We start from the raw sequence: 23,438 nt of genomic DNA, 5'->3' as shown, positions 1-23,438 counted from the left end.
ATTTTCCCCATATCTGCCTTTTCTTTCAGTTCCTCCTTTGCTCTTGGTGGAACAACAAAAGCAGTATATTCAGGCTGAATTTCTTTACTTTTCCCATCATCAACCAGGTAATTCTTAAGAAACACGATTCAGAAAAGTCCTTAGGACCACGAAACTGGAAGGCACCTCTTGGTCGTTGAGTTCAATATCCTGTTATTACAGGCACCGCATTGTCTAATCTGTTTTTCACTCCTGTTTAATTATTGCATGTTTTCAGCAGCTGTTTTCTCCCAGCTGTATCTCTGCCAGCTGACTTCATTTCTCATTTAATTCATGAGGTTTGCTCGCTAACACCGAACTGATCAAAGGTGTTACTGATACTGGAAGGAGACCACCTCTGAACCCTGAACTTGTGCTCCGCTTTGAAAAGCAGCCAACCTCATTGTTTAGCTTAGCTCAGAAATGTCTGTTCTCTCTCTGAGATCCTGAACGAGGACAGACCTAGAGAGATTTTCCATGGCTAAGAATACAAAACTGTTGTAACAAAGTAGTTTAGAATGGAATAATCATGCTAATTTAACTCAAAATAGTCACTGTACAACTGAAGGCTTAGGCTCTCATGGGGCTCCCTTTATGCTTATCAGTCAGAATTTACCGTAGCTCTTTCACATTTTTTTATGGATGTTGGCTTCAGTGGGTTATTTTTCCTCCCTCTTTGTGGCACTGTCATGCTGATGCCTTTGAAATATGAGCCTTTGCTAAATTCTAAATTGTACACAAAGCAATTAATTAAAATTCCTTCTCAAACAGCCTTGGCAAAGTCCCGTCTATATGCTGCTTTTCAGCCAAGGTAGAGTGGGAGGAGGCTAAAATGGATCCAAATGGTTTTATTTAAGGATGACGTACAGTAGGATCCATGAACCAGAAACTGCACAGCTTCCCAAAAGTAGAAATGTAACCTAAGAGCTGATGAAAAATTAACTGGAGTGAGGAGTTCAGGCTTAGCTGAATGGTGATTAATGTGGGACCTCAGGGACTGGATGGGGCACAAAACAGCTGTTTGTATTGCTTCTCTTTGAAACAGCCCGAGGTGTACATCTGATTGCAGTTCAGATGATCCCCAGGACCTTGTGAAGGATTCATTTACGGTGGTGTAAAATCTGTCATGTTAATAAGTACAGAGGCATGATGAGGCTCCCAGAACGTGTAATGGCTTCATGTGACAACTGTAATCTGTGAGAGCCCAGAAATCAATCCTGAATTCATTGTGAAAACAGGCTCCTATCTCTGCATGCCCATGTTTGTGTTCTTAGCCCTCGTGGATGCACAGTGCCAGCCCCAGATGAGACCCAGATGGCTGCAGGATGTATTTAAGCCGAGTTGTGGAAGCTCAACCACATCAAGCACAAACTGCCAGTGTGTTCTCAGCTAAAAGGGATGGAAGTCCTAAAGGCAGGAAGAAAAGAAAAAGAAAGCATGGTACCAGGGTCTGGGCTGGGAGGTGCTGAGTGCCTTCTGGGAGGTGCTGGTGTTTGAACTGCCATGATGGGATTCAGCAAAATCGGATCCTGTTTTCAGCTCTGTGGGTCTTGCCCTGGTTAAAATGCTTAGTCCTAAATGCAAGGCTTTTAGGGAGCCCAGGTGGCCCAGTGCCGGCCTCTTTGTGTCTCAGTTTTCCATACTTAAGGTGGAGGAATGAGGTTTCATGTGTCCGCTCTAATTGCTAAACCTTTTGGAATGCTTTCTGCCACCCCACAGCACACATAGATACCGTGGGGCCCTCATTCTGAAGTTATTCAGCATTACTGAATCATTTCTGTAGTAGTCAGACCACATTTGGGGGCTGGAGCTCGATGCTATTTATGGTCACTTCCAATCTAAGCCATTCTTGGATTCTATGCCTCTGTGATTCTGTAAGTACCTGTGTATGTTTAGAAGCTGTGCTTCTCTAATTATGTATATTTTAAAACTGTTGAACCTTGTTTCCTTTCTGCCTCTTTCTTCCTGCTGACGGCCAGACAATGTTTTCTCCCTGTCTTTACTGTTGTTGCATCCACTGTGCAACTTGGAGACTGGATGGATGGCAGTTTATCGCACTGCGTTTTATCTGACAGAGCGATTGAGAATAAGGGAATTGGCTTCTTTCTTTCTTCCCTGATCCTTTCCTCTGTTTATGCAGCTGATTTAAGACTTTGAAGAAAATTATGAGTATTTCCCTTTGGAGCTTTACGTCCTGAAGTCCTATTTGTATCTGTGGTGTCTGATTGCTGCTGAAACAACTGCAGTTTCTCCCTGCATACGCTCTCTGTGTAAACCTCAGAGAAAACAGTGGATTTTTTGAGTTACTGCAGATTTGGCTGCCTTAAAAATCTGCTCCTTGGACGGACTGCAGTGCAAAAAGAAAAAAATGAAAAAAAATGAAGGTAATTATTTGGCTTTGGCTTTTTCTATGAAAAGATTAATTGCTGCCGGTTTAGAACTGTTACAAATTGCAGCTCTCAGATGTGATATAGTTTGACCTAAAGTGAGTATCCCCGCTGATTCCTTTGCCCTTGTGCAATTGGGAATGGAAAGAAAATGATTTTCTATAGCTATGAATGCATGGAAACAGCAGCGGAAGGCAAAGTCAGAACTGTTTGTGTTTTGACCTGCTGTGTCCAAACTTGCAGCCCTCACCAGTCTCTTTCTTTAAGAACACTTCAGTTTACTTCAGACTTAATCCATCTGTTAGAGGAGACGCCTGGAGCCTCCACAGTCACATGCTCTTGGCAAAGCTGTATTATTAGCACTTCTTCTTCAAAAGGTTGCACCTCCTGAAAACCTTCCTTATAAAAAAGCACTCTGGCGGTCAGCTTCCATTTATTAATCCTCTGTAATAGCGCCGCTTTTCTTCTGTGTAGAGAATGTGCAGGTTCCCCACGTTGGCACACAAGAAGCATCCCAGGTCCGATCACATTCCCAGTGTGACTCTTCTGCCTGCATGGCAGTGGATAAAGAGAGGAGCACGGTGCTATCATGATGCCAGCGCCCACGCAGTGGCACTGCTGGATGCCTGTTCTTCAGGGAACAGATGGCAGGATCCCACCTAGCTGGGAATTCTTGAGTCATGAAGTTTCTTCCTTTCACAAATCACAGAAAGCTGTTTTGAGGTTAGCAATTAACAAACCCTAAAGTACAGCCTTCTGTGTTTTTCTATGGAGGGCCATGGCTCTTCTCCAGCTCAGGTCTTCCCCTCTGTCAGAATCCATCCCATTGCAACTTTTGTGTCCAGATGTTAGCGAGGTGTGCTGGAATCCAATAGGCATTATTTTATCCCCTCCAGCTGTGATGTTGGAAATATCTGTTGGGAGAGGAGTTGTATTCTTTTTCCTCCCTCTTTTTCTCCACCTTCATTATGTCTCATTTCCCAGTTGTGGCATGTACAGGGTGCCCGAGCAAGGCTAATCAACCTTCTCCCTCCTTACAGAAGGACAGCTGAGATAGTTTTTAAGACCTCTTCCTTCGCAGCTGCAATCTGTCTTGATTAAAATCACACCAGGTTCTCATTTGCATCTTTATCACTCCGTGTGCCCACAAACAATCTCGCAGCTCTACCGTTCCTGAATTTGCAAGAGAGAGCAAAGTGGTTCACTAGAACTACATGCAAAAAATGATTTAGCTTCTCACGCCTGCTGGTTTCCAGCAAATCTGCCTCTGGGGAAGGAAAATATTCATATACCACCTTTGCTGAGTGTTCCGCAGGAGTCAGGATTCCCTGGGCTTCCAAGCTTCCCTGGAAATAATTGACATTTTCCTATTAAGAAACTAATTTCTAATTAAATTGAAAAGTCCTGACAAAGTAATGATGTCAGTGGGGGAGAGGAGATATCTAAATCAACAAATAACCCATTATAATGCTCTTGGCTATAATCCTTTAGGTTAGACATAACTAGGTGATGCACAGACAATAGCATAGACCATGAAAACTTCTAGACCAAATGGGATCTTATGGCATCACTAAAATCCAGCTCTCCTTGCTGAGATTCCAGACTTCCTTCATTGCTGCTGTTCTGGTGGCTGAGCCACTGTCAAAAGCAGATGAGGGAAAAACTGAAGAAAAAACTGAGCCTGGCAATGGCTGTGGCTTCCATTTTTCTCTAGGAGAACCTTCCTGGGTGGTCCCTCATGGCCTGAGCTGTTGCGTAGATATGTTTGAAGGATACTGAATGGAAGGATGTCATCTTTGTTCTTCCAGCCAAAAATGCAGCTAACGCGTAAATAATTGCACGAAGGTGTCTTGTTCTTTGGGTCTCAGATCTAGCAGTGGAGCTCAGTTTATCGTGCTGGGTCCTTGGCAGACTGGATGAGAAACACCTGATCCAGATTAGCTCAGACATGGCACTTGGTTTCAAAACACAAAGGTCATAGATCAGGCGCTGTGGAATGCTTCTCCCAGACCACCCTTCATAAACTTCAAAAGGGTGTCAGACAAGATGTATTGCATCTCCCAGTATCATCAGGAGGCTGAGATATTTGGCTGACTCGAATGCAGTGAATACCCAGTGAAAGTGATAGTATTAATGAGGCTTTTGTCCACAGTGAAAGTGTGCATCCCTACCTCTAGTTTGTTCTGCTGGGTGATGCATCTTTCAAGCAACCTGTCCCTCAGTTAACTACTTGAGGCCTAGGCACCCATTTCAGATATATAAACTGGTCTCGGGGCAAAAAGTTATAGCACATGACATCTCACTGCATGGAAAGCAGTTTGCAAACTCCAAGTGGGTGTGCTTGAAGGTTAAATACCACTTCAAATATTGTCCTGAATGTGTTTCATGAGCTGCATTCCTATTTAGGGATTGAGTCACAAATGATCCCTGTACCGTGTTTCTGTTACTCTGTATTGTCTATATTGTGATCTCTTCTGATGTAGACAGACACTGTAGATATATCTGAACAAATAGGGTAAGTGTTAGAAATGGCTTAAAGCTTAATGCTTTTCCACAACAAGAAAAAAGCCTCCACTGCTGTGTGTTTACTTCTGATTTATTCCCCAATAAAAAGGGGCGAAGTTCACTCTTTGTGAGCTCAACATTGTCTACACAAAAATGACTTCAGTGAAGTGTGTGATGTATAACTGTTATCCTTTACAAAACAGCTGGGATAGTATGGGAAAGTGATCCCATACATTTTATGAGAAGCGGAGCAGTGGAAGAAGCTGGTCTCCCATTTGACAAATGAGTTATCATCAAAATTGAGGTGTTTAGAGGATAAACTGCTGTTTCCTCCGTTACTGGCACAAAGAAAGGAACTTAAAATTGGGAAAGTCCAGTCACCAACTTAACCAGTTGAATGAGTAGAAAGAAAGACAAATGTTAAGATGACATTTAATAGATGTGCTTTGTTTAGTCTGTCTATTAGCTGCCATAGATTCTAACTGTACATGGTAACAGGCTGATGTTATTGTACACTACAGTTCAATAGATTTCCTGTATTTCTATTGATATTTCTTACAGTCTGTCTTCCTTCTTGGATTCTCATCTGGGATAATCTTTTGCGTCTCATTACTTTTATGCTAAAATGTCCCTAGATATGATACAGGCGTTGACTCCAGGATCCTCATCTGCAGTGTTCTTCAGAGCGCTCTGTTTCTCTTCTTGCTGTAGAAAAGCTATCAGAATAGTAAAATCTACTATTGGGCTACAAGCCCTACAGATCAGGTTCCCTAGAAGCTGAAATAAATCAAAGCAGATGCAAAAGGGCTACACTGGGTTTATTAATGCCAATAGGCCTTTTGACAATATCATGAGTTTTTCATATAATCCAGCTTCTAGTAGCAGTGATCCAACATTCAAGAAGTGTGATAATGAGTGGAGGAAATTAGACTTTCAACTTTAGCTTAAGGATGTGAGTGAGTGTCCCAGGCCTTCTGTTGGGTTGGGAAGCTGTAGTTCATCCCTTACACTTCCTTCTTGTTTCAGAGAACAAGCGTGCCAAGAAAGGAAACTCAACTCAACTCGGTTTGAACTGGCTCTCAAATTTCTCCTCCAGTCTACAAAAGCCAAACAAATATAAGACTCTATCAGCCTTGAAAAGGAACTGAACACTACAATGGGACTCCCTTCACAGGTTTTGGCCTGTGCCATCTTAGGTTTGCTGTACCAGCATGCCAGCGGTGGGCTCATCAAGCGAATTATCCGGCAGAAGCGGGAGACTGGGCTCAACGTGACCTTACCAGAGGATAATCAGCCTGTGGTTTTTAACCACGTCTACAACATCAAGTTGCCTGTTGGCTCCCATTGCTCTGTGGACCTGGATGCAGCAAGCGGGGATGCAGACCTGAAGGCAGAAATTGAGCCTGTCAAGAATTACGAGGAGCATACGGTGAATGAGGGGAACCAGATCGTCTTCACGCACCGCATCAACATTCCCCGCCGGGCCTGTGGCTGTGCAGCTGCCCCAGACATCAAGGACCTGCTGAGCAGACTGGAGGAGCTGGAAGGGCTGGTATCCTCCCTCCGGGAGCAGTGTGCCAGCGGGGCTGGATGCTGTCCTAATTCCCAGACAGCAGAAGGTAAGGCAGGCTGGGGAGCCACGCGGGGAAATTCTCATGCTGGCAGCAGATTTTGTTTAGAGTAGATACTCGAATCTGTTTCAAGAAAGAACAAAAGTCAACCTGTTAAATTTGAAATGTAATCAATGCGTTTGCCAGCTTGGTTCATTCACAGTTCTAGTTTTATGGATCTGTGGGTCAGATGTTTGTCTGGGCCTTGTAGCTGTGGCATTGAGCAAGCATGGCACTTGGACAAGGTGACAGTGTCAGAGTTGAGATTAAAACTCGCACAGCCCAAGGTTTTGGCTCCACATGTTGTCCCTCTGAGCAGGCTGCCAATGTAGCTGTTTTAACATCCAAGTTTTCTTTAATAGAGACCAATAAAAATACAGCGGGACGTAGGCAATAGATTAGAACTAGTGAGAAGAAATGATTCGAGAGTAAAGATGAAAGCATCTCTCCTGCTGCTGTTTGAACTGGAGAAAGAGGCTGGTTGTAAGACAGAGAAAACTCAGGTCTTGTCAGTAGTTAGGTCCTCTCTGAGCACAGAGCTGGTCTCACTGTTGGCGATACAGCGTGCTGCCTGGCTTTTTGTGTTCTGGGTGAATTGGTGAACGATGCTTCATGGTGCGTGTCCTAATGAAGCGGTCAGGAAAACTGCTCAGTCAGTGGAAGAGGGATTTTGAGAAGAGCAGAGAAATCCAACGTGCTCATTTCACCGATCAGTTGGCAGGGTTGCTGCTTCACAGCCTGACAGTAGTATGAATTAAAGCATTCCTGCTAAGTTTCGTGAGAGAAAAGGAGTGTTTCATTCAAAAATGCAGGTGATTCTGTAAATCATGTCCCATAGGGAGCTGGGAAAACCAGTCTCCTTTCAGGTCCCTGTGTGCCACGCTGGCCTGACATCCCCAAGCTAAGGGTTTCCTGACTCGTTGGTGCAGGTCGTCTGGACACAGCCCCATACTGCAGTGGGCACGGCAACTACAGCACCGAGATCTGTGGCTGCGTGTGCGAGCCAGGCTGGAAAGGTCCCAATTGCTCTGAACCAGCCTGCCCACACAACTGCTTCAACCGCGGCCTTTGCGTGCGGGGCAAATGCATCTGCGAGGAAGGCTTCACCGGCGAGGACTGCAGCCAGGCTGCCTGCCCGTCTGACTGCAACGACCAAGGCAAGTGTGTGGATGGGGTCTGCGTCTGCTTCGAGGGCTACACGGGCCCAGACTGCGGCGAGGAGCTCTGCCCCCGTGGTTGCGGCATTCATGGGCGATGTGTGGGTGGACGCTGTGTGTGCCATGAGGGTTTCACCGGTGAAGACTGCAATGAGCCCCTGTGCCCCAACAACTGCCACAACCGCGGGCGCTGCGTGGACAATGAGTGCGTCTGCGACGAGGGCTACACGGGAGAGGACTGCGGCGAGTTGATCTGCCCCAACGACTGCTTCGACCGTGGGCGCTGTGTCAATGGGACCTGCTTCTGCGAGGAGGGCTACACTGGAGAGGACTGCGGAGAGCTGACCTGCCCCAACAACTGCAATGGCAACGGGCGCTGCGAGAACGGGCTGTGCGTGTGCCATGAGGGCTTCGTGGGGGATGACTGCAGCCAGAAGAGGTGCCCGAAGGACTGCAACAACCGCGGGCGCTGCGTGGATGGGCGCTGCGTGTGCCATGAGGGGTATCTGGGGGAGGACTGCGGGGAGCTGCGGTGTCCCAATGACTGCCACAACCGCGGGCGCTGCGTCAATGGGCAGTGTGTGTGTGATGAGGGATTCATCGGGGAGGACTGCGGCGAGCTGCGGTGCCCCAATGACTGCCATAACCGCGGGCGCTGCATCAATGGGCAGTGTGAGTGCCACGAGGGATTCATCGGGGAGGACTGCGGGGAGCTGCGGTGCCCCAACGACTGCAACAGCCATGGGCGGTGCGTCAATGGGCAGTGTGTGTGTGATGAGGGGTACACAGGGGAGGACTGCGGGGAGCTGCGGTGCCCCAATGACTGCCACAACCGCGGGCGCTGTGTGGAGGGACGCTGCGTGTGTGACAACGGCTTCACTGGGGAGGACTGCGGGGAGCTGTCTTGTCCCAATGACTGCCACCAGCGCGGGCGCTGCGTCGATGGGCGCTGCGTGTGCCATGAGGGCTTCACCGGGGAAGACTGCCGGGAACGGTCCTGCCCCAACGACTGCAATAACGTGGGCCGCTGTGTCGAGGGACGGTGTGTCTGTGAGGAAGGTTACATGGGGATCGACTGTTCTGATGGTAGGTGGCAAATGGCCCTTTAAACTCATTTCCATGTCATCCATCCTCTTTGTACATCCATCAGCCTTACAGGCTCCATGTTGTTTTTCATATAGCCGGGCTATGTGTTTCTGCTCTTCTTCATCACAGTCCAAACAGCTGAAGCAGTGGAATTAGTATGCACAGAGCAAGCACTTTCCCTTGCTTACTTTCCAGGGTGATGTACTGTAGTGGTTGCAGGTAACTTTCAGTGGTCAGCAAGCCAGAAGTCCAATAACAGTGACAAAGATGGAGGCTGAGGAGGCAAGGTGTGTGCAGAAAATACGACTGTCCTATATGAGGATGAGAGAGCCGTCCTGATAGAATTGCCAGATGTCACAGATATTTCCTTGCAAGCTTTCAGAATTATTGCAGGGGCCCTGGTTATCCTTCAGCAGACCAAGTGGATTTTTCTAACTTAAAACATTTATATACATAGATACATACTCAATTTATATTTTTTATGCATATATATATATATGTATATATATATATATATGGAACACTATATAGTCAGGTTTGACAAAGCTTAGATTAAAATAATGGAATCAGCTGGAGTGGAAACTTAGCTATAAAGCCATGTGTTTAGTTTCCCAGTACCACTGACTCTATGGAAATGGACAGAAAATGCTGGCAGCCAGATAATGACAGGCATTACACTATAAAGGAGGCAGTTTTCCTTAGGAGATCCCGGGGGAGGAGTTTTGGAACTAAGATCTTTGTAGAGTAATCAAAGAGTACTTCGGGGCTGGGAACATTGTAAAGGACAATGAATACCCTTGGAAAATAATTCCCATTTTTCATCTCCTCCTTTTGGAAGGTTCCCAAGCCACATTTTGGGCTCCTGCACGTGCAAACACGGAGTAATCTATTGAAAGTATTTACAAAAATAATCATGTTTTATTTTACTCTGGAAAATCCGTGCAATTCTGTATATCCAAACGCCAGGACTTCCAGCTATAAAATCATGTGTTGCTGGCAGTTGAGTTAAAAGTCTGATTCCCTCAGGACCCAGCTGTAGTAGTTTTGTGTCATGGCCATGAAAGAAGGGGCTGGAACACAGTCAGCTATAGGTTATGTGCAAGCATGAAAGCAGAAATTGGCCCATTAGCACTGGAAACATCTGTAGTCTTCATCAGCTGAACATTCCTTTCTATGAGTGGCTAATTTGTGTTGCACGGCTTCCCCATTCCCTGTTTGTGAGGTGATTCTCATAAACTGCTCCTGGGAAAATGGGAAACTGGGTAGGTCATTATTTTCTGAGCCCTGAGAACTGACTTTTGTTTTGCTCTTCCCCTCTCTAGTGTCTCCTCCAACGGAGCTGACTGTAACGAATGTAACAGATAAAACTGTGAATCTGGAATGGAAGCATGAGAATCTCGTCAATGAGTACCTTGTCACCTATGTCCCTACCAGCAGTGGTGGCTTAGATCTACAGTTCACTGTACCAGGAAACCAGACATCTGCCACTATTCATGAGCTAGAGCCGGGTGTGGAATATTTCATCCGTGTCTTTGCAATCCTTAAAAACAAGAAAAGTATTCCAGTCAGTGCCAGAGTAGCGACATGTGAGTTTAATATTCCCTCTATTCACTCATTTGTCTGTTCCGTATTATGTATGTGTTGGGGTTTTCTTTCTTTTGTATTTTCTATTTTCAGTTCATCTTCTGTTCTCAACGAAGACAGTCTTTCACCACTTTCCTTTTCCGTTCTGTTTCAAAAGCAAGGTCAATGTTAAAAGCAAAGTTCATTATCTTGGGGTCTTTGTAGATTAAGGTCCTCAATTCCTTCCTAGTAAGGTGTATTTTTAAACTCTGGTAATGCTTCCTGAAAATGTATATAAATATAGCAAGTGTAACAGAAAGCAATATGAAATCATTTGGATTCAAACAATTTTTGGCTAAAATGGAACTAAAGTGGGTCCCTTCCAACCCAAGCCATTGTATTATTCTGTGATCTCAGGTGCAGATCCCTGCATGGCAGATAGCTGTAGCTGCAGGAAGATGTCACACCACCAGCATCCTCATTTATTACTTGTTGCATGTGTAATTATTATTATTTTATTGTATTGTCACAGATCTGCCTGCTCCAGAAGGTCTGAAATTCAAATCTGTTAGAGAAACGTCTGTGCAGGTGGAGTGGGATCCTCTGAGCATTTCCTTTGATGGCTGGGAGCTGGTCTTTCGTAATATGGTAAGGAAGCTCCGCTCCTGGTGGCAAAGCCTTGCTTCTCATACAGAAGTGAAAGATCCTGAATTGTTTTTGCTTGTATTAACTGATTGTTCCATGTGTTACAGAAAAAGGATGATAATGGAGACATAACCAGCAGCTTGAAAAGGCCGGAGACATCATATATGCAGCCTGGCTTGGCACCAGGACAACAGTATAATGTATCCCTTCATATAGTGAAAAACAATACCAGGGGACCAGGGCTATCCCGAGTGATAACCACAAGTAAGCATAACCTGTATAGCAATAGTACATCCAAAGAAACAACTGCTGGTTGATGTAGCCTGGGGAGTTTTAAAACAAAGAGAAAAATGTAACTCAATAAGGTGCATTCTTAGGGGAACAGAAGAAAAAAAGCACTGGAGCTTTTAATGACAAAGACATGAGAAAAAAATATATTTTGCTTTCCAAATCACCTGTTTAAAGAGGAAAGGAAATCTATTCTTGTCTAGAAGGCAGCTACCAGCATGCACTTTTATTCTTTCCTAAGAGGTACATCCACAGAAGTTAGAACTTCTTTCATCCTGCTGATATTGGCATGACAAAATTGCTTAGGAAAGAGTTTCTATTGTGTAGAACTCAGAGTTTCTGATTGTCCTTGTTTTGGCAACCTCAGATGTTAATGAATTTAATGAATTTGTTTCTGATGAATTGGCCCCACTTGGCAAGTAAGGAAGAAAGTAAATGAAGACAAGCTTCATTTTGTAGAAGCCAGTCATGTTAATTTTGTTCCGAAGCAATTAAAAGCCCAAGTAAGTGTTATGAATTTCCTGTTGAGATTTATTTAAAATTTTTAATAACATTTTCTTCTCATTAAAACAGAACTTGATGCCCCTAGCCAGATTGAGGCAAAGGATGTCACAGACACCACAGCTCTGATCACATGGTCCAAACCCTTGGCTGAAATTGAAGGCATAGAGCTCACGTATGGCCCCAAGGATGTTCCAGGGGACAGGACCACCATTGACCTCTCTGAGGATGAAAACCAATATTCTATTGGAAACCTGAGGCCACACACAGAATATGAAGTGACACTCATCTCTCGGCGAGGGGACATGGAGAGTGACCCTGCAAAAGAAGTCTTTGTCACAGGTAAGAAGGCTGGGTGACAATCCAGATTTCTGTGAATTAAGTGTAATCACCATCAGTCTTCCTGTGCTTGTTGCATCGTGTTGCTTGAGTTGATAGTCACTGCATCAACACAGTACCTACATGAAAGAGAAGGTTTTTTCTGTCCCTTACATACTTTACTGGCCCACCAAAACATTCAGGCCCTTCAAGTCTCTAAATATTTGCTGAAAATGAGAATTATACTATTAAGTCACTTAGAAGCTTTTTCTCATCATACCCTAAATCCTTACTCCTCAAATCAGATTCCTCTGGATAACTGTCTGTTTGCTGAGCTAAATATCTTCCATGGTTCTCCTTCCATCTAAGACCTTATTTCTGCTTGCCTAAATCCATAACAGATTGGCAAAGAACACTTTTTTTCTTCAAATGTTTTTTGTCGTGTTTTTTTTAAGATTATTTTCTTCCTGTGTCATCCTGGGATGCTTTATGAAGGTATGGGTCATCATGCTAAAAAGAACATGCTTAATGTAGTTAAGTGATATCATACAAGAGGGAACAATGTCAGCTTCGTGGGTCACGTTCACCTCCTAAAATGGACTGCTGTAATAGACTGTTGTCATAAGACAATTATTCCTGTTACTTATGTCTGGTTTTATTTATTTATGTGTTTATTACAGATTTGGATGCTCCACGAAACCTGAAGCGAGTGTCACAGACAGACAACAGCATTACTTTGGAGTGGAAGAACAGCCATGCGAATATTGATAATTACCGAATTAAGTTTGCTCCCATTTCTGGTGGAGACCACACTGAGCTGACAGTGCCAAAGGGCAACCAAGCAACAACCAGAGCTACACTCACAGGTAAGGGAGTGAATTGTTACTAATGTCCTCCTGCTGCCATCACCATGGAGCACAGGACCAAAATATCCTTTTGATCACTATATATAACAGCAGCAAGTAGAGGTTGCACATTGTGAGTGGAAGAAGTTAAATTAAAATGCAGGTGGATCAAGAGCCATTTGACTTTCATATCTGAATGTCTCTGAACTGGTCACTTGCCTGAGTTCTGGGTCATATCTTAGTGGAGATCATTTGACATCTGTAAGTTGGGCAGGGACTCATATGTCTATTCCTCATCTCTTAGGTTTGAGACCTGGAACTGAATATGGCATTGGAGTTACAGCAGTGAGACAGGACAGAGAAAGTGCTCCTGCTACCATTAATGCCGGCACTGGTGAGTAGCTTGATCTTTTTTGCTCTGGAGGAAGAAGTAAATCTTTACTCACTACATTTCCTTTTCCCTGGGTAAATGCTCTGAGGGCTTAAATTCTTTCTGTCCTTCATGCAGTGCTAGCTGAAGTGAACGTAAGTGGTGGCAATTTAGATTTAGTGTGCTTTGTCTATAAAAGAAAACTTCCTTTTCCTCTGCTTACATGAAGCAATGGGACTTCTATTATCCATTCTATGATTCTGTGACTTCCAAAGCTCAGAGTGGCAGGTGAGACTCTGATCTGTCCCTACACACTCAGTACAGTTGCTGCTCTACAGATGTCTGAAAACTTGTCCCAGGGAACTTCAGAGATGGCTAAACTTCACTTTTTTCACCTGTAGATCTTGATAACCCCAAAGACTTGGAAGTCAGTGACCCCACTGAAACCACCCTGTCCCTTCGCTGGAGAAGACCAGTGGCCAAATTTGATCGTTACCGCCTCACTTACGTTAGCCCCTCTGGAAAGAAGAACGAAGTGGAGATCCCTGTGGACAGCACCTCTTTTATCCTGAGAGGATTAGACGCAGGGACAGAGTACACCATCAGTCTGGTGGCAGAGAAAGGCAGACACAAAAGCAAACCCACAACCATCAAGGGTTCGACTGGTGAGTAACAGCTTTCAGTGAGTGCCATGCACCAGGTCCTTGGTCTGTGGTCTGAGTGCACCTTCACCTGATTTTCTAAGCTGTGTTAAAAACATCCACTGCCTGCAAGGCAGGCTTAGCTCTGTCTAGCGTGACTCACTAATTGAGGAATGGTTGTGTTTAGCTCCATGTTCTCAATGATTTCTTTGCTTACCCTTTGAGAAGGCTCACAAAGAACACAGCTATTTGTTCTGCAGGAAATGCAGACCTCATCGTTTGTTTGATGTGAGGCTGCTTTTTTGTATATTGTCTTAAAACTTGTTTTATATTCTACAGCCAAAATCTAGGAGGAAGAGCAACCAGAATGTTTCTAGTATTGCTTGTTCCTGCCTAATGAGTTCTCTTCACAGCATGCCTCCACCCGTCATGCAGGGTCAACAGGGCTCATGTTGCCCTTCCTCAGTTTTCTCATCCAAAAGCAGAAACAGGCTATTGTCACAAATCTGGTCATAGTCACTCTTTCCATTGGATACATGACTATTATATTTGTCTACAGAGAAGGAATCCATTTGAACGAACCACTCTACTTAACTAGAACCAATGGACCATTCCTTGAATGAGGTTTCTCTGTGAAACTTTATGCTCCAGAGTTTGTTGTGTACGGATCATATCTCAGTATAGAACATAAGTGAGTCTTGAATCTTTAGTGCCTTTAGCCTAAACCTTGTGAGGCTCAGCCTCAGGTGCTGCAAGGAGGCAGTGAATAAGAATCAGTGGGGCTAGAATTATTCTCCTTAGCACATGTCAAGGTTTTGAACCTTTTCCCCCAATGTGAGCCATTTGTGAGCCCAATGTGAGCTCAGGGGACCTTCCTGGCAGCATGTCTGGAGAGCGTTACGTGAGACTGACAACTAATCTGCAGAGTGGGCACGTAACCCCAGCTCTGAGAAAGCTGAGCAGTCAGACTGCAGCTTTGTTCCATCTTCTTCTGGTTCTGGAGCCCTGCCTGCATAGCACAATGTGGGCCCTTAAGGAGGTGGAATGGTAATACATCAGGCTGTGGAAATAAATGAGTGCACATTTGCAAAACCAAGTGCCAACCTCGCATTCCTCCGCCGAAGGACCCAGATTGTGCAGCAACTGCTGACAGATCATGGATGTGATAGTGCCTTGCCACTGGAAATGAGCTCCACACAGGAGCATGGCTTGGAGAAGTGAGTTTTCCATTCTGTTGAATGTTTTAGAGAAGATTTATGCTGTTTACTGAAGACTTCTGTCTGTGTTGTGCATCATACCCTCTTCCTCTCCTGGCTTATTCTAGTCTCACATGTACTGCTCCTTTTGCATGTAGACTCAAAGAAACATTAGGAAGAGTGATTAGGTGAGACAGCTCGATGGGAAACTGCAGTGCTGACCCCTAGGAAAATGGATTTACCAGTAAAGGTTGTCCATTTATTCAGCTGATTCCTCTACTGAGAGATCCTGAAATCTCAGATTTGCAGCAGTAGTTTCTGTAGTATTTCTGGACTCTGATATATTTCAGTGTTTTTCTCTGTGTTTAAACAGCTGGTGGAGAGAGGGGAAAGCCATTTAGCCAAAGTGTTCTTAAAAGAACACCAACACTTTAGTGGACCGTGGTTCTTCATTCCTTTCAGGGAACTGCAGTGATACACTGCAGTGAGGCTGAGCTGATTAGAGATTCTGCAGTGAAACTTGTTGATAGCCTCTCTTGGAAAATAATGTGAGATCCAAGAGACGGAAGCGAGAAATAATACAAAATACTCTTTGCTCCATCCCAAGTAACCGGGGAAATGTCCTGGCAGGACGTTAACATTCTTCTGAGTAAAACTCCAGTGAAGCATTACAGTGGAATTCCTCAAAAGGCCAGCGGCAGCAGCGTGGACATATTTTGGCCATATTCAGCCTGAAGATTTTACTAAGAGAACGATACTAAGAAGTATTCTAGTCTGAGAAAGAGCATATGTTTGTTGTCCATCAAGTTGCATTCCTCTCAGCTTTCAGCTCTTTGGCATCTGCTACTCATTCATCTCACCACCGTGAATCAGCCTATCTGGCTGTCATCCACCCACCTAGAGCTCCTACAGCTCTGTTTTCTTCCCATCTATTCCCCTGCTTTCTCTGTCAATTATTTGATCTCCATCCATGCTGTTGTCCTACAGTTCCACTGTAATCCAGATTTTCTGTTATCCATTTGAGCTTCTTCTGAGAGTATATTTTCAAGATAAAAATCCTGTGTTTATTTGAAAACATTTTAAAATTGATCTTCTGAAAAATTATTATTTTTTTCTTTTTCTGATACGTGAATTTGGAGACAGATAACTGAATCCGGAGAACATATTCCTGCTAATCTGACTGATGGTGGTAGATGAGTTGCTTTCTCTTAATTGAATGCCACGGAGCATGAAAGCTGGGCAGTCACTGAGGTGTGAAATGATGTGGTTTTCCACTAATGAGGAGATAATTCTGCATGGCTAATTGAAGTGTCAGAAAAATCACCTGTTGCCTTACAGCTGTGATCAGAAATGCATTTGAAGTTTTCTACAGCTCTCAGGTTTTTGGAATCTGGCTGTGCTACAAGCTGTGCTCATAGATCTGTTCAGCATGTGCCTTCTTCTCTTCCACCCTTTTTGATCTCTTTCATTCAGCTTTTAGTTTAGGGTCCCCTCCCCTTTCTTCAAAATCCAGCACTTATCAAGGTGGATCACCCCTCCAAGCATGTTTTCACTTGGGTAGGAGGAGATTTAGCATGTTTCTGTGTGTCTCATTTCTCAGCCTGCATTTGATATTGTTGCGATAACTGGCATGCATTCCAGTGCTGCTTTGGATCAGTAGCGATGACTGCTGTGCTATAGTCAAGATAAAAGGCATGGTTGAGAGATGTGGAGTTCAAATGCTTGCCGATGTAAATTAGCAAAGTTCCTTGGAGGCAGATGAAGTGGACTGATTTACATCAATGGAGGATGGATCCATCCATATCTCCGCTGCAAGTATGTTGGCTGAAAGCTGTGCTCAATGTCTGTGGCTCTGGATCCACTGCTTAGCGTGGCTCTGCGTGGGAACCAGGTGCTTGGTGATGCTGCCTGTGCTTCTAGCTTGGATTCAGTCTCCAAAATAGAAGCACCCATCTGTCTTCTCTGGTCTTAGAGCTCTTTAATGAAAGCACAGAAACCGTTTTGTACCAGGTGTTAGCTGTCATGTGCTGTATTTGGGGGGTTATTATCAGGAGATTTTAACTTGTAATTTACCTTCGTTTAGCACATCAAGTCACAACATCTGGAGAACCAGGCAGTGCAACATCATTTAATGTTACCAGTCCTGCTCCTACAGTCCTGCCTTTCTTCTTAGTTGCAGTTGCTTATTTATTTACTTCTTTTTATTGCATGGAATAAAACATATAGAATGAGAGCCTTGAGTTATATAGCATGGACATTGCCCCATGCTGCTTTGAGGGTGATGTAGCATCACTTCTCTCTTTCCAAACTGCATGTGAAGAGAAGCACTGATGCATCTGCTATTTACAAGGCATGTGAAAATAGCAAGATATTATTACAGGGATTTATTGGGACTGTGATCCAAAGCACAAAAGAAAGACCGCAAGGAGGTTGCAGCTTGCAGCACTGGCATGGAAGTGGTGATGTTAGTGAAAAAAAAGACTACAACACATTGGGAGTTTACCCTTCTGAAAACTTCTACCTGTTGTCCCTGTTAATGTGAATTTCATGAGGAAATTGGACTGTAGCCCCAGACCTCAGATCTACAAAGTACCACTGTCAAAGTTCACACCTCAAAAACCAACTGAGGGACTAATGACTATAGCAGAACACCTGCAAAAGAAATGCAATCTGTGATGTGAGATAAGACATTCACATAGAAATACACAGATTATTACTGCACACCTAGAAAATAGAGCAGCCTTATCTCTCAATGGTTTGTTCTCTCTTTTTTTAAGTTAAGAAACATCATCCTTTGATATAATTTGCGATGACACTGTGGTTGTTTTGTCATATATATTGGATGCTTAACGGATAAGGCTTACAGTGGTCTTCAGCCATCCAACTTGGTGCATGAGTTTATATGAGAAACTGTCAGCTCCTTGACAGCATGATGGGGTTGAGTGCACTCCTGTTTCAGACATGCATGAGATGTAACTGGGAGGCAAAGGGGCTCTGCATCTTGGATGGGAATGAAAATGAGCACTCTAAAGAGAAACGTGAATTGCTTCTAAGCTGTGATGGTTACTTACTATAATCAAGCCTTAACTTGAAATATTTACCTTGCTTTAACTTTTGCTTCACTTTCATTTGAAGTTGATGTGTTTATTTTCTTTCCATTGCCACCAAAAATCATTATTTCTGATACAACCAGTTCTTTTTCTGTTTCATTTTCTCTTCTTTCAGCTAAATGGTGCTATCTTGACGTAATTCATATTTTAGCTCCGTTGTCCTGTTCCTGATAAAGCTAAACAGCTCCGGATTCCTGTGCTCTTTTGTTGAGCATCATTGTGTTGTTTGTTTTTTTTCCCCATGAAACTGCTAATTTTAAGGAATCATTTGTATTTTCTCAGCATTAGAAGACCTGCTACTGGGAAAAAGACCTAAACTTTGATGTTTAACAAGAGTTGAGAGTTAGCTCCGATGGCTCCAAGTTTCCTAAGCCGCCCTTGTGATGGCACATGAGAATGCTGATTTCTGTGAAGGCAGATTTCAATTTTAGATTAGTATCAGTATCTCTGAAAATCCAAACATATCTGCCTCTGGGAAGGCTTTGGTGGCAGAATAATGTAATATACTGAAGATATGTCTATTACATGGGAGATACACAGACATAAAGAGATTTTCCCTTCTTTGCTATTTTGGATTAGAAATAGTTTGGAAGAATAAATAACATCTTTCAATTAAAAGCATAATCATCTGAATCCCAAGTGCTAGAAGCTCAGAGCCTGGCTAGCCTTACAACAGGCATTACTGCTGTATTCACCGTCACTTCATAATGTCAAATGCCAAACTCTTAATAGCTGCAGTAAAGTGGTTATGGTAATACTCATATCATAGGGAGTTGTAATTAATATTAGCAAAGCAGATCCAGCTGTAAGATGGTCTATAAACTGCTTTCTGTGAGCAGTCTTTCAGCATTAATGTGATTATTATTTATTATTATGGTTCTTTTCTTGCTATTCTGTCTTGCCAAGTCTCCAAAGAGACTTTATGAGTTACCTGGGGCGGCTGGGAGTGCAAATGTGCGTGGGGGTGCATCTCTGTGCCACTTGCTTCCAAATGAAACTCATTAGCTCTGAAAGTCATTAAGTAATACCTCATTGCCACTGGTCTGTAACCTGAGTAACTGACTGACTCTCTGTCCTTATTCAGAGGAAGAACCTGAGCTTGGAAACTTATCAGTGTCAGAGACTGGCTGGGATGGTTTCCAGCTCACCTGGACAGCAGCTGACGGGGCCTATGAGAACTTTGTCATTCAGGTGCAGGAATCTGACAATCCAGAAGAAACCTGGAACATTACAGTCCCCGGCGGACAGCACTCTGTGAACATTACAGGCCTCAAGGCCAACACACCTTATAACGTCACACTTTACGGTGTGATTCGAGGCTACAGAACCAAACCCCTTTATGTTGAAACCACGACAGGTATCTTTTCATCCAGCCTAACGGCTTCCTTTCATTGCAGACAGGGACACGAGCCAGAGCTATTGCAACTGCTTGACAAAACTTGCTCACTCGGTCTGCTTTGCATGGGTGCACTGAACTCATTAAAGCTTGGCTGAACATCTCTGGCGTGGAAATGTCTCATGATCAGACTTTCCAATAAGTGTCTCATTGCCCCCATGGAGCCATTTTGCTTTCAGGAATGCTCTTTTTACCCCTCTCAGAATGGCTTGTTTTGTTCCCTTTATTCACTTCTCTGCTAACTGACGCTAACTAAAACCCAACTGGCTGTTGCACATGCTCAGGAAAGTCCGGGTTGTCTTGTGAAATTCTATTTGTAGCCCAGATAAGCAAAGCCCAGGGGCATGTTTGAGTTTTGCCCTTCAGAAGCTATTTCTGAAACTACACACCAGCTTCTGCATACATACAGCACCGGGGGCATAGTCTGACTCAAGGAGAAGGCCCTTCCATATGTTCTTATATGGAGAAGAACACAAGCAAATTTCTACCAAGAATGTTTTCATACATTGAGCTGTATGAAGTTCAAGCAATTGGATTGTTCTGAGAAAGATACAGTGCAAAAAGGCCACATTTAACCAAAATACTGTGGCATAACAGTGAGCTGAAAGAAGGAAGGTCAGCCTTCCATCATCAGAGGCTTGAGTGAGGCTAATCAAGAGCCGTAAACATAGTTTTCTGGCTGATCTTGTGCTAATCCACTTTGGATAAAGGTTTGCTTATCATTAACTTCTACTTTGAGAAGCAAATAGAAATGTCTGTCCTATGTGGCTCAGTGAATCTTTCAGGTGACAGTATCTCTGTAATGAGCAGGATACAAATAGGCAACAGAGGGGCACCAGTGACTCCTTACAGACTTTGCAACCTCCTGCCGTTGTGGGACAGCCAGAGCTTGCTCATATTTACTTTTCCCAAGCACTTATTGCCCAGCACAGAAGGGGGTAAAAGTACATGTAAGAACAAAACAAAATGAAAGCATTATACTCAGCAGAGCTTGCCTGTTTCAGTAGTGCTTTAAGTGGCTTGGCTTCAGTAGTAATGTGTGTGGCACAGGGCACTTGCCTTGGGCTGCATCCTGCTGCAGTCTGGGAGCGCTGTGCTTTGAGGGTCTGGTAGCAGATTGCCCATTGAAAACAGACAAATGTGGCAAGGCAAAAGAAGCTGTAGAGGAACAAACAGGAAAACAGACATCATGGGTGTCCTGCCCAAACACGCAGTGTGCTCTCCCTTTATAAACTTAATGAAAACAGCTGAAGATTCCCTGCTGAGGTTTTCCCTTCCATTTCTGGGTCATACTCGGCATCCGGCTTTTCAGAATTTTCCCTTCTGGGGACTTTCAATTGTCAGAATTTTCTGAGCCTTCCTGGAGCATGTCAGGGATGTCTGCGGAGAGGAAGAAACCCCAAGGCAGCTATCACTGCTTTGCATTTTGGCTCCAGCTCCCAAATTACACGCCAGTTTTCATAAACTTAAGCTGAAAGGGAAACTAGAAGAACTGAAACAAAACACAACCTTTTCCTCTGGATACAGCTTTTCCTCTAGCTTCAGCTGCTCCTAAAGCTGGAAGCTGACTTCTCCAATTGCCCTGGGGCGCTTGGAAATGTTCTTTTGGGACTTCTTTCGTGCTCAGACCTCAAAGATGCATGGCTGCAAAGGGAAATAGCTAAAGCTTTTAACCTTCCTTTATTTCTTTTTCTTTCTTTCTTTTTTTCCTTCTGTTTTTCCTCTTCTTTATCATTTTGAGTTGCTGTCGTTTAATTTCTTCCCTTTTAAGAACTATTTTGCTTGCAGCAAGCTTTTACTTAAACCCTTCTCTCCAAGGGCAGCTTGGAGTGCTGTCAGCATGAGCAGAGCCAAGCAGATCATTTCAGAGCAGGACGGGGTACGGGGCTGACCCCTTCTGACCAGTGTTGTTTCCCTCCTCAGGAGCACACCCCGGAGTTGGTGAGCTAACCGTTTCCGACATTACTCCTGAAAGCTTCAACCTTTCTTGGACGACCACCAGTGGGGACTTTGACGCCTTTACTATTGAAATTATTGATTCTAACAGGTTGCTGGAGCCCATGGAGTTCAATGTCTCAGGCGATTCAAGAACAGCTCATATCTCAGGGCTTTCCCCCAGCACTGATTTTATTGTCTACCTCTATGGGATCTCTCGTGGTTTCCGCACACAGGCAATAAGTGCTGCGGCTACAACAGGTATATAAAACCTACCTCAGTGCTAACTCTCCTTTCTTCTAACTCTTCCTTGCAGGTTGTGCCCATTTCCCTGCCCTCAGATACCCCATCAGTCTGCCCACTGCCAAATTCTCTACCTCACTGTTTGACACCTTCTAAAGAAGACCTGCCGCAGACATTTTGAGCTGTGAATGTTAAGCCACCGTCCCATCCAGCAAAGTCAGTCAATCACAGTGTGATGTAATTTCATTCACATAATGATGTGTTAGCTCTTGTTCAAACATTAGGGTAGGGATAGTCTCTGAGACCAATGAGAAGCAAAACAAATTTCCCAAGAAGCAAGTGGGAGATGATTCATGATGTTAGCTTTGCAGTATGTGATGTGCAGCATTGAGGACACACTCCTTTCAGATAAGCCAATTTATAGGTACAGTTTTTATCCTGATTCTCTAAATGAGTTTCAGGCAAATTTCAGTCTGTCAGCAGATTCCTACAGGGCCAGTACATTGCTTGAATTTGGCTTTTAGAGTTCAGTTTTGATTAGTTGTTGGTAAATGAAATAGTTGGCATTTAGCTGTTGGCACATTGCATGTCCTGAGGTTTTACTGTTCATAATGTGTCCAGAAAAGACTCTTAAAGAGAGGGAAGTGTCAAATGTGCTGTAGCCAGTCACAAAGTGGAAGTGGAACAAGAGAGGGGTAGGCTACAGAAGCAGAAGGTGCTTCTCACAGCAGACAGATAATAGCCCATGTTGTGATCATTTAGCATCTCTGCCAATTTTCACCTGCTGACATCAGCTCAAGAGAAGTTGTCATAGCTATTTGTCATAGCAGGAGATTAAGGTGGTCAATGATGTCAAGTTTAATATCAAATATCAGTGGTCAAGATAGTACCGAGTTGCATTTTCTAGCATCGGTAGATTGTGAATCTCTTCACTGAATCATGGCAAAGTGACCACTGGGGTCATGGTATGGAAAACATCAAGAAGCGTATGGCTAGATGGTCTTTGTGATCTGTGGCTCATGTAAATTCAAACTTTTATTTTATTTCATTGCTTTGGGTTTTAATAATTGCAACGCATTTCCATTTGTTTTTCTTCCCATAGTAGAGGAACCTCTCCTTAGCAAACTCACTGTATCAAATGCTACCTCAGACGCCATGTTGCTCATGTGGGAAGCACAGGACAATGTCTTTGACCATTTTATTCTAGAAGTCAGAAACTCTGACTCCCCTTTGGACTCCCTGGTGCAAATAGTGCCAGGGGACTCCCGGGACTATGTAGTCACCAACCTCAAAGCTGCCACTAATTACACTGTCCAGCTCCATGGTGTAGTTGATGGGCAAGGTGGTCAGACCTTGACAGCACTGGCAACTACAGGTATTTCGTTGTTTCACCTTCTAGGTTTGCCTTTTTCTCTTCTTTCTTTTTCTGTCCACCAAACCACTCTGAAACATGGCTCCAACGCATCATCTTTATACTTTGATAAAGTATAGGAAGATCACTGTGAGGGGAGGCTGAAATGATCTGACCTTGTGAGTGCTTGGAAAGAGAGATTTCTGAGACAATGGAAAAGGCTGGAAAAGTGCCCCCAGCATTAAGGGAGCCAGCTGTAAACCACGATTGGTT

The 23,438-nt window shown here is 44.0% G+C and overlaps 1 protein-coding gene across 3 annotated transcripts in view; it reads left to right on the top strand.

Moving 5' to 3' along the window:
• Window positions 1-23,438, top strand: part of TNC (tenascin C) — a 51,278-nt gene that overhangs the window by 11,736 nt on the left and 16,104 nt on the right. For 2 of the 3 annotated variants that reach the window (XM_072352874.1, XM_072352873.1), the window contains exons 3-13: window positions 5,937-6,529; window positions 7,450-8,763; window positions 10,086-10,349; window positions 10,859-10,974; window positions 11,079-11,235; window positions 11,833-12,102; window positions 12,759-12,944; window positions 13,228-13,317; window positions 13,695-13,958; window positions 19,325-19,597; window positions 21,560-21,832. In XM_072352874.1, the coding sequence (XP_072208975.1) occupies window positions 6,067-6,529; window positions 7,450-8,763; window positions 10,086-10,349; window positions 10,859-10,974; window positions 11,079-11,235; window positions 11,833-12,102; window positions 12,759-12,944; window positions 13,228-13,317; window positions 13,695-13,958; window positions 19,325-19,597; window positions 21,560-21,832 (3,670 nt within the window). In that variant the 5' untranslated portion in view covers window positions 5,937-6,066. Of the gene's footprint in view, window positions 1-5,936; window positions 6,530-7,449; window positions 8,764-10,085; window positions 10,350-10,858; window positions 10,975-11,078; window positions 11,236-11,832; window positions 12,103-12,758; window positions 12,945-13,227; window positions 13,318-13,694; window positions 13,959-19,324; window positions 19,598-21,559; window positions 21,833-22,916; window positions 23,190-23,438 lie in introns of those variants that run through there. The other variant, XM_072352875.1, reaches the window with a different exon arrangement.

This window comes from Excalfactoria chinensis, chromosome 18 (assembly GCF_039878825.1).
Source record: "Excalfactoria chinensis isolate bCotChi1 chromosome 18, bCotChi1.hap2, whole genome shotgun sequence".
In the NCBI taxonomy this organism is placed as follows: domain Eukaryota; kingdom Metazoa; phylum Chordata; class Aves; order Galliformes; family Phasianidae; genus Excalfactoria; species Excalfactoria chinensis.
Note: the sequence above shows the minus strand (reverse complement) of the source record. Positions and strands in the feature narration are given on the sequence as shown.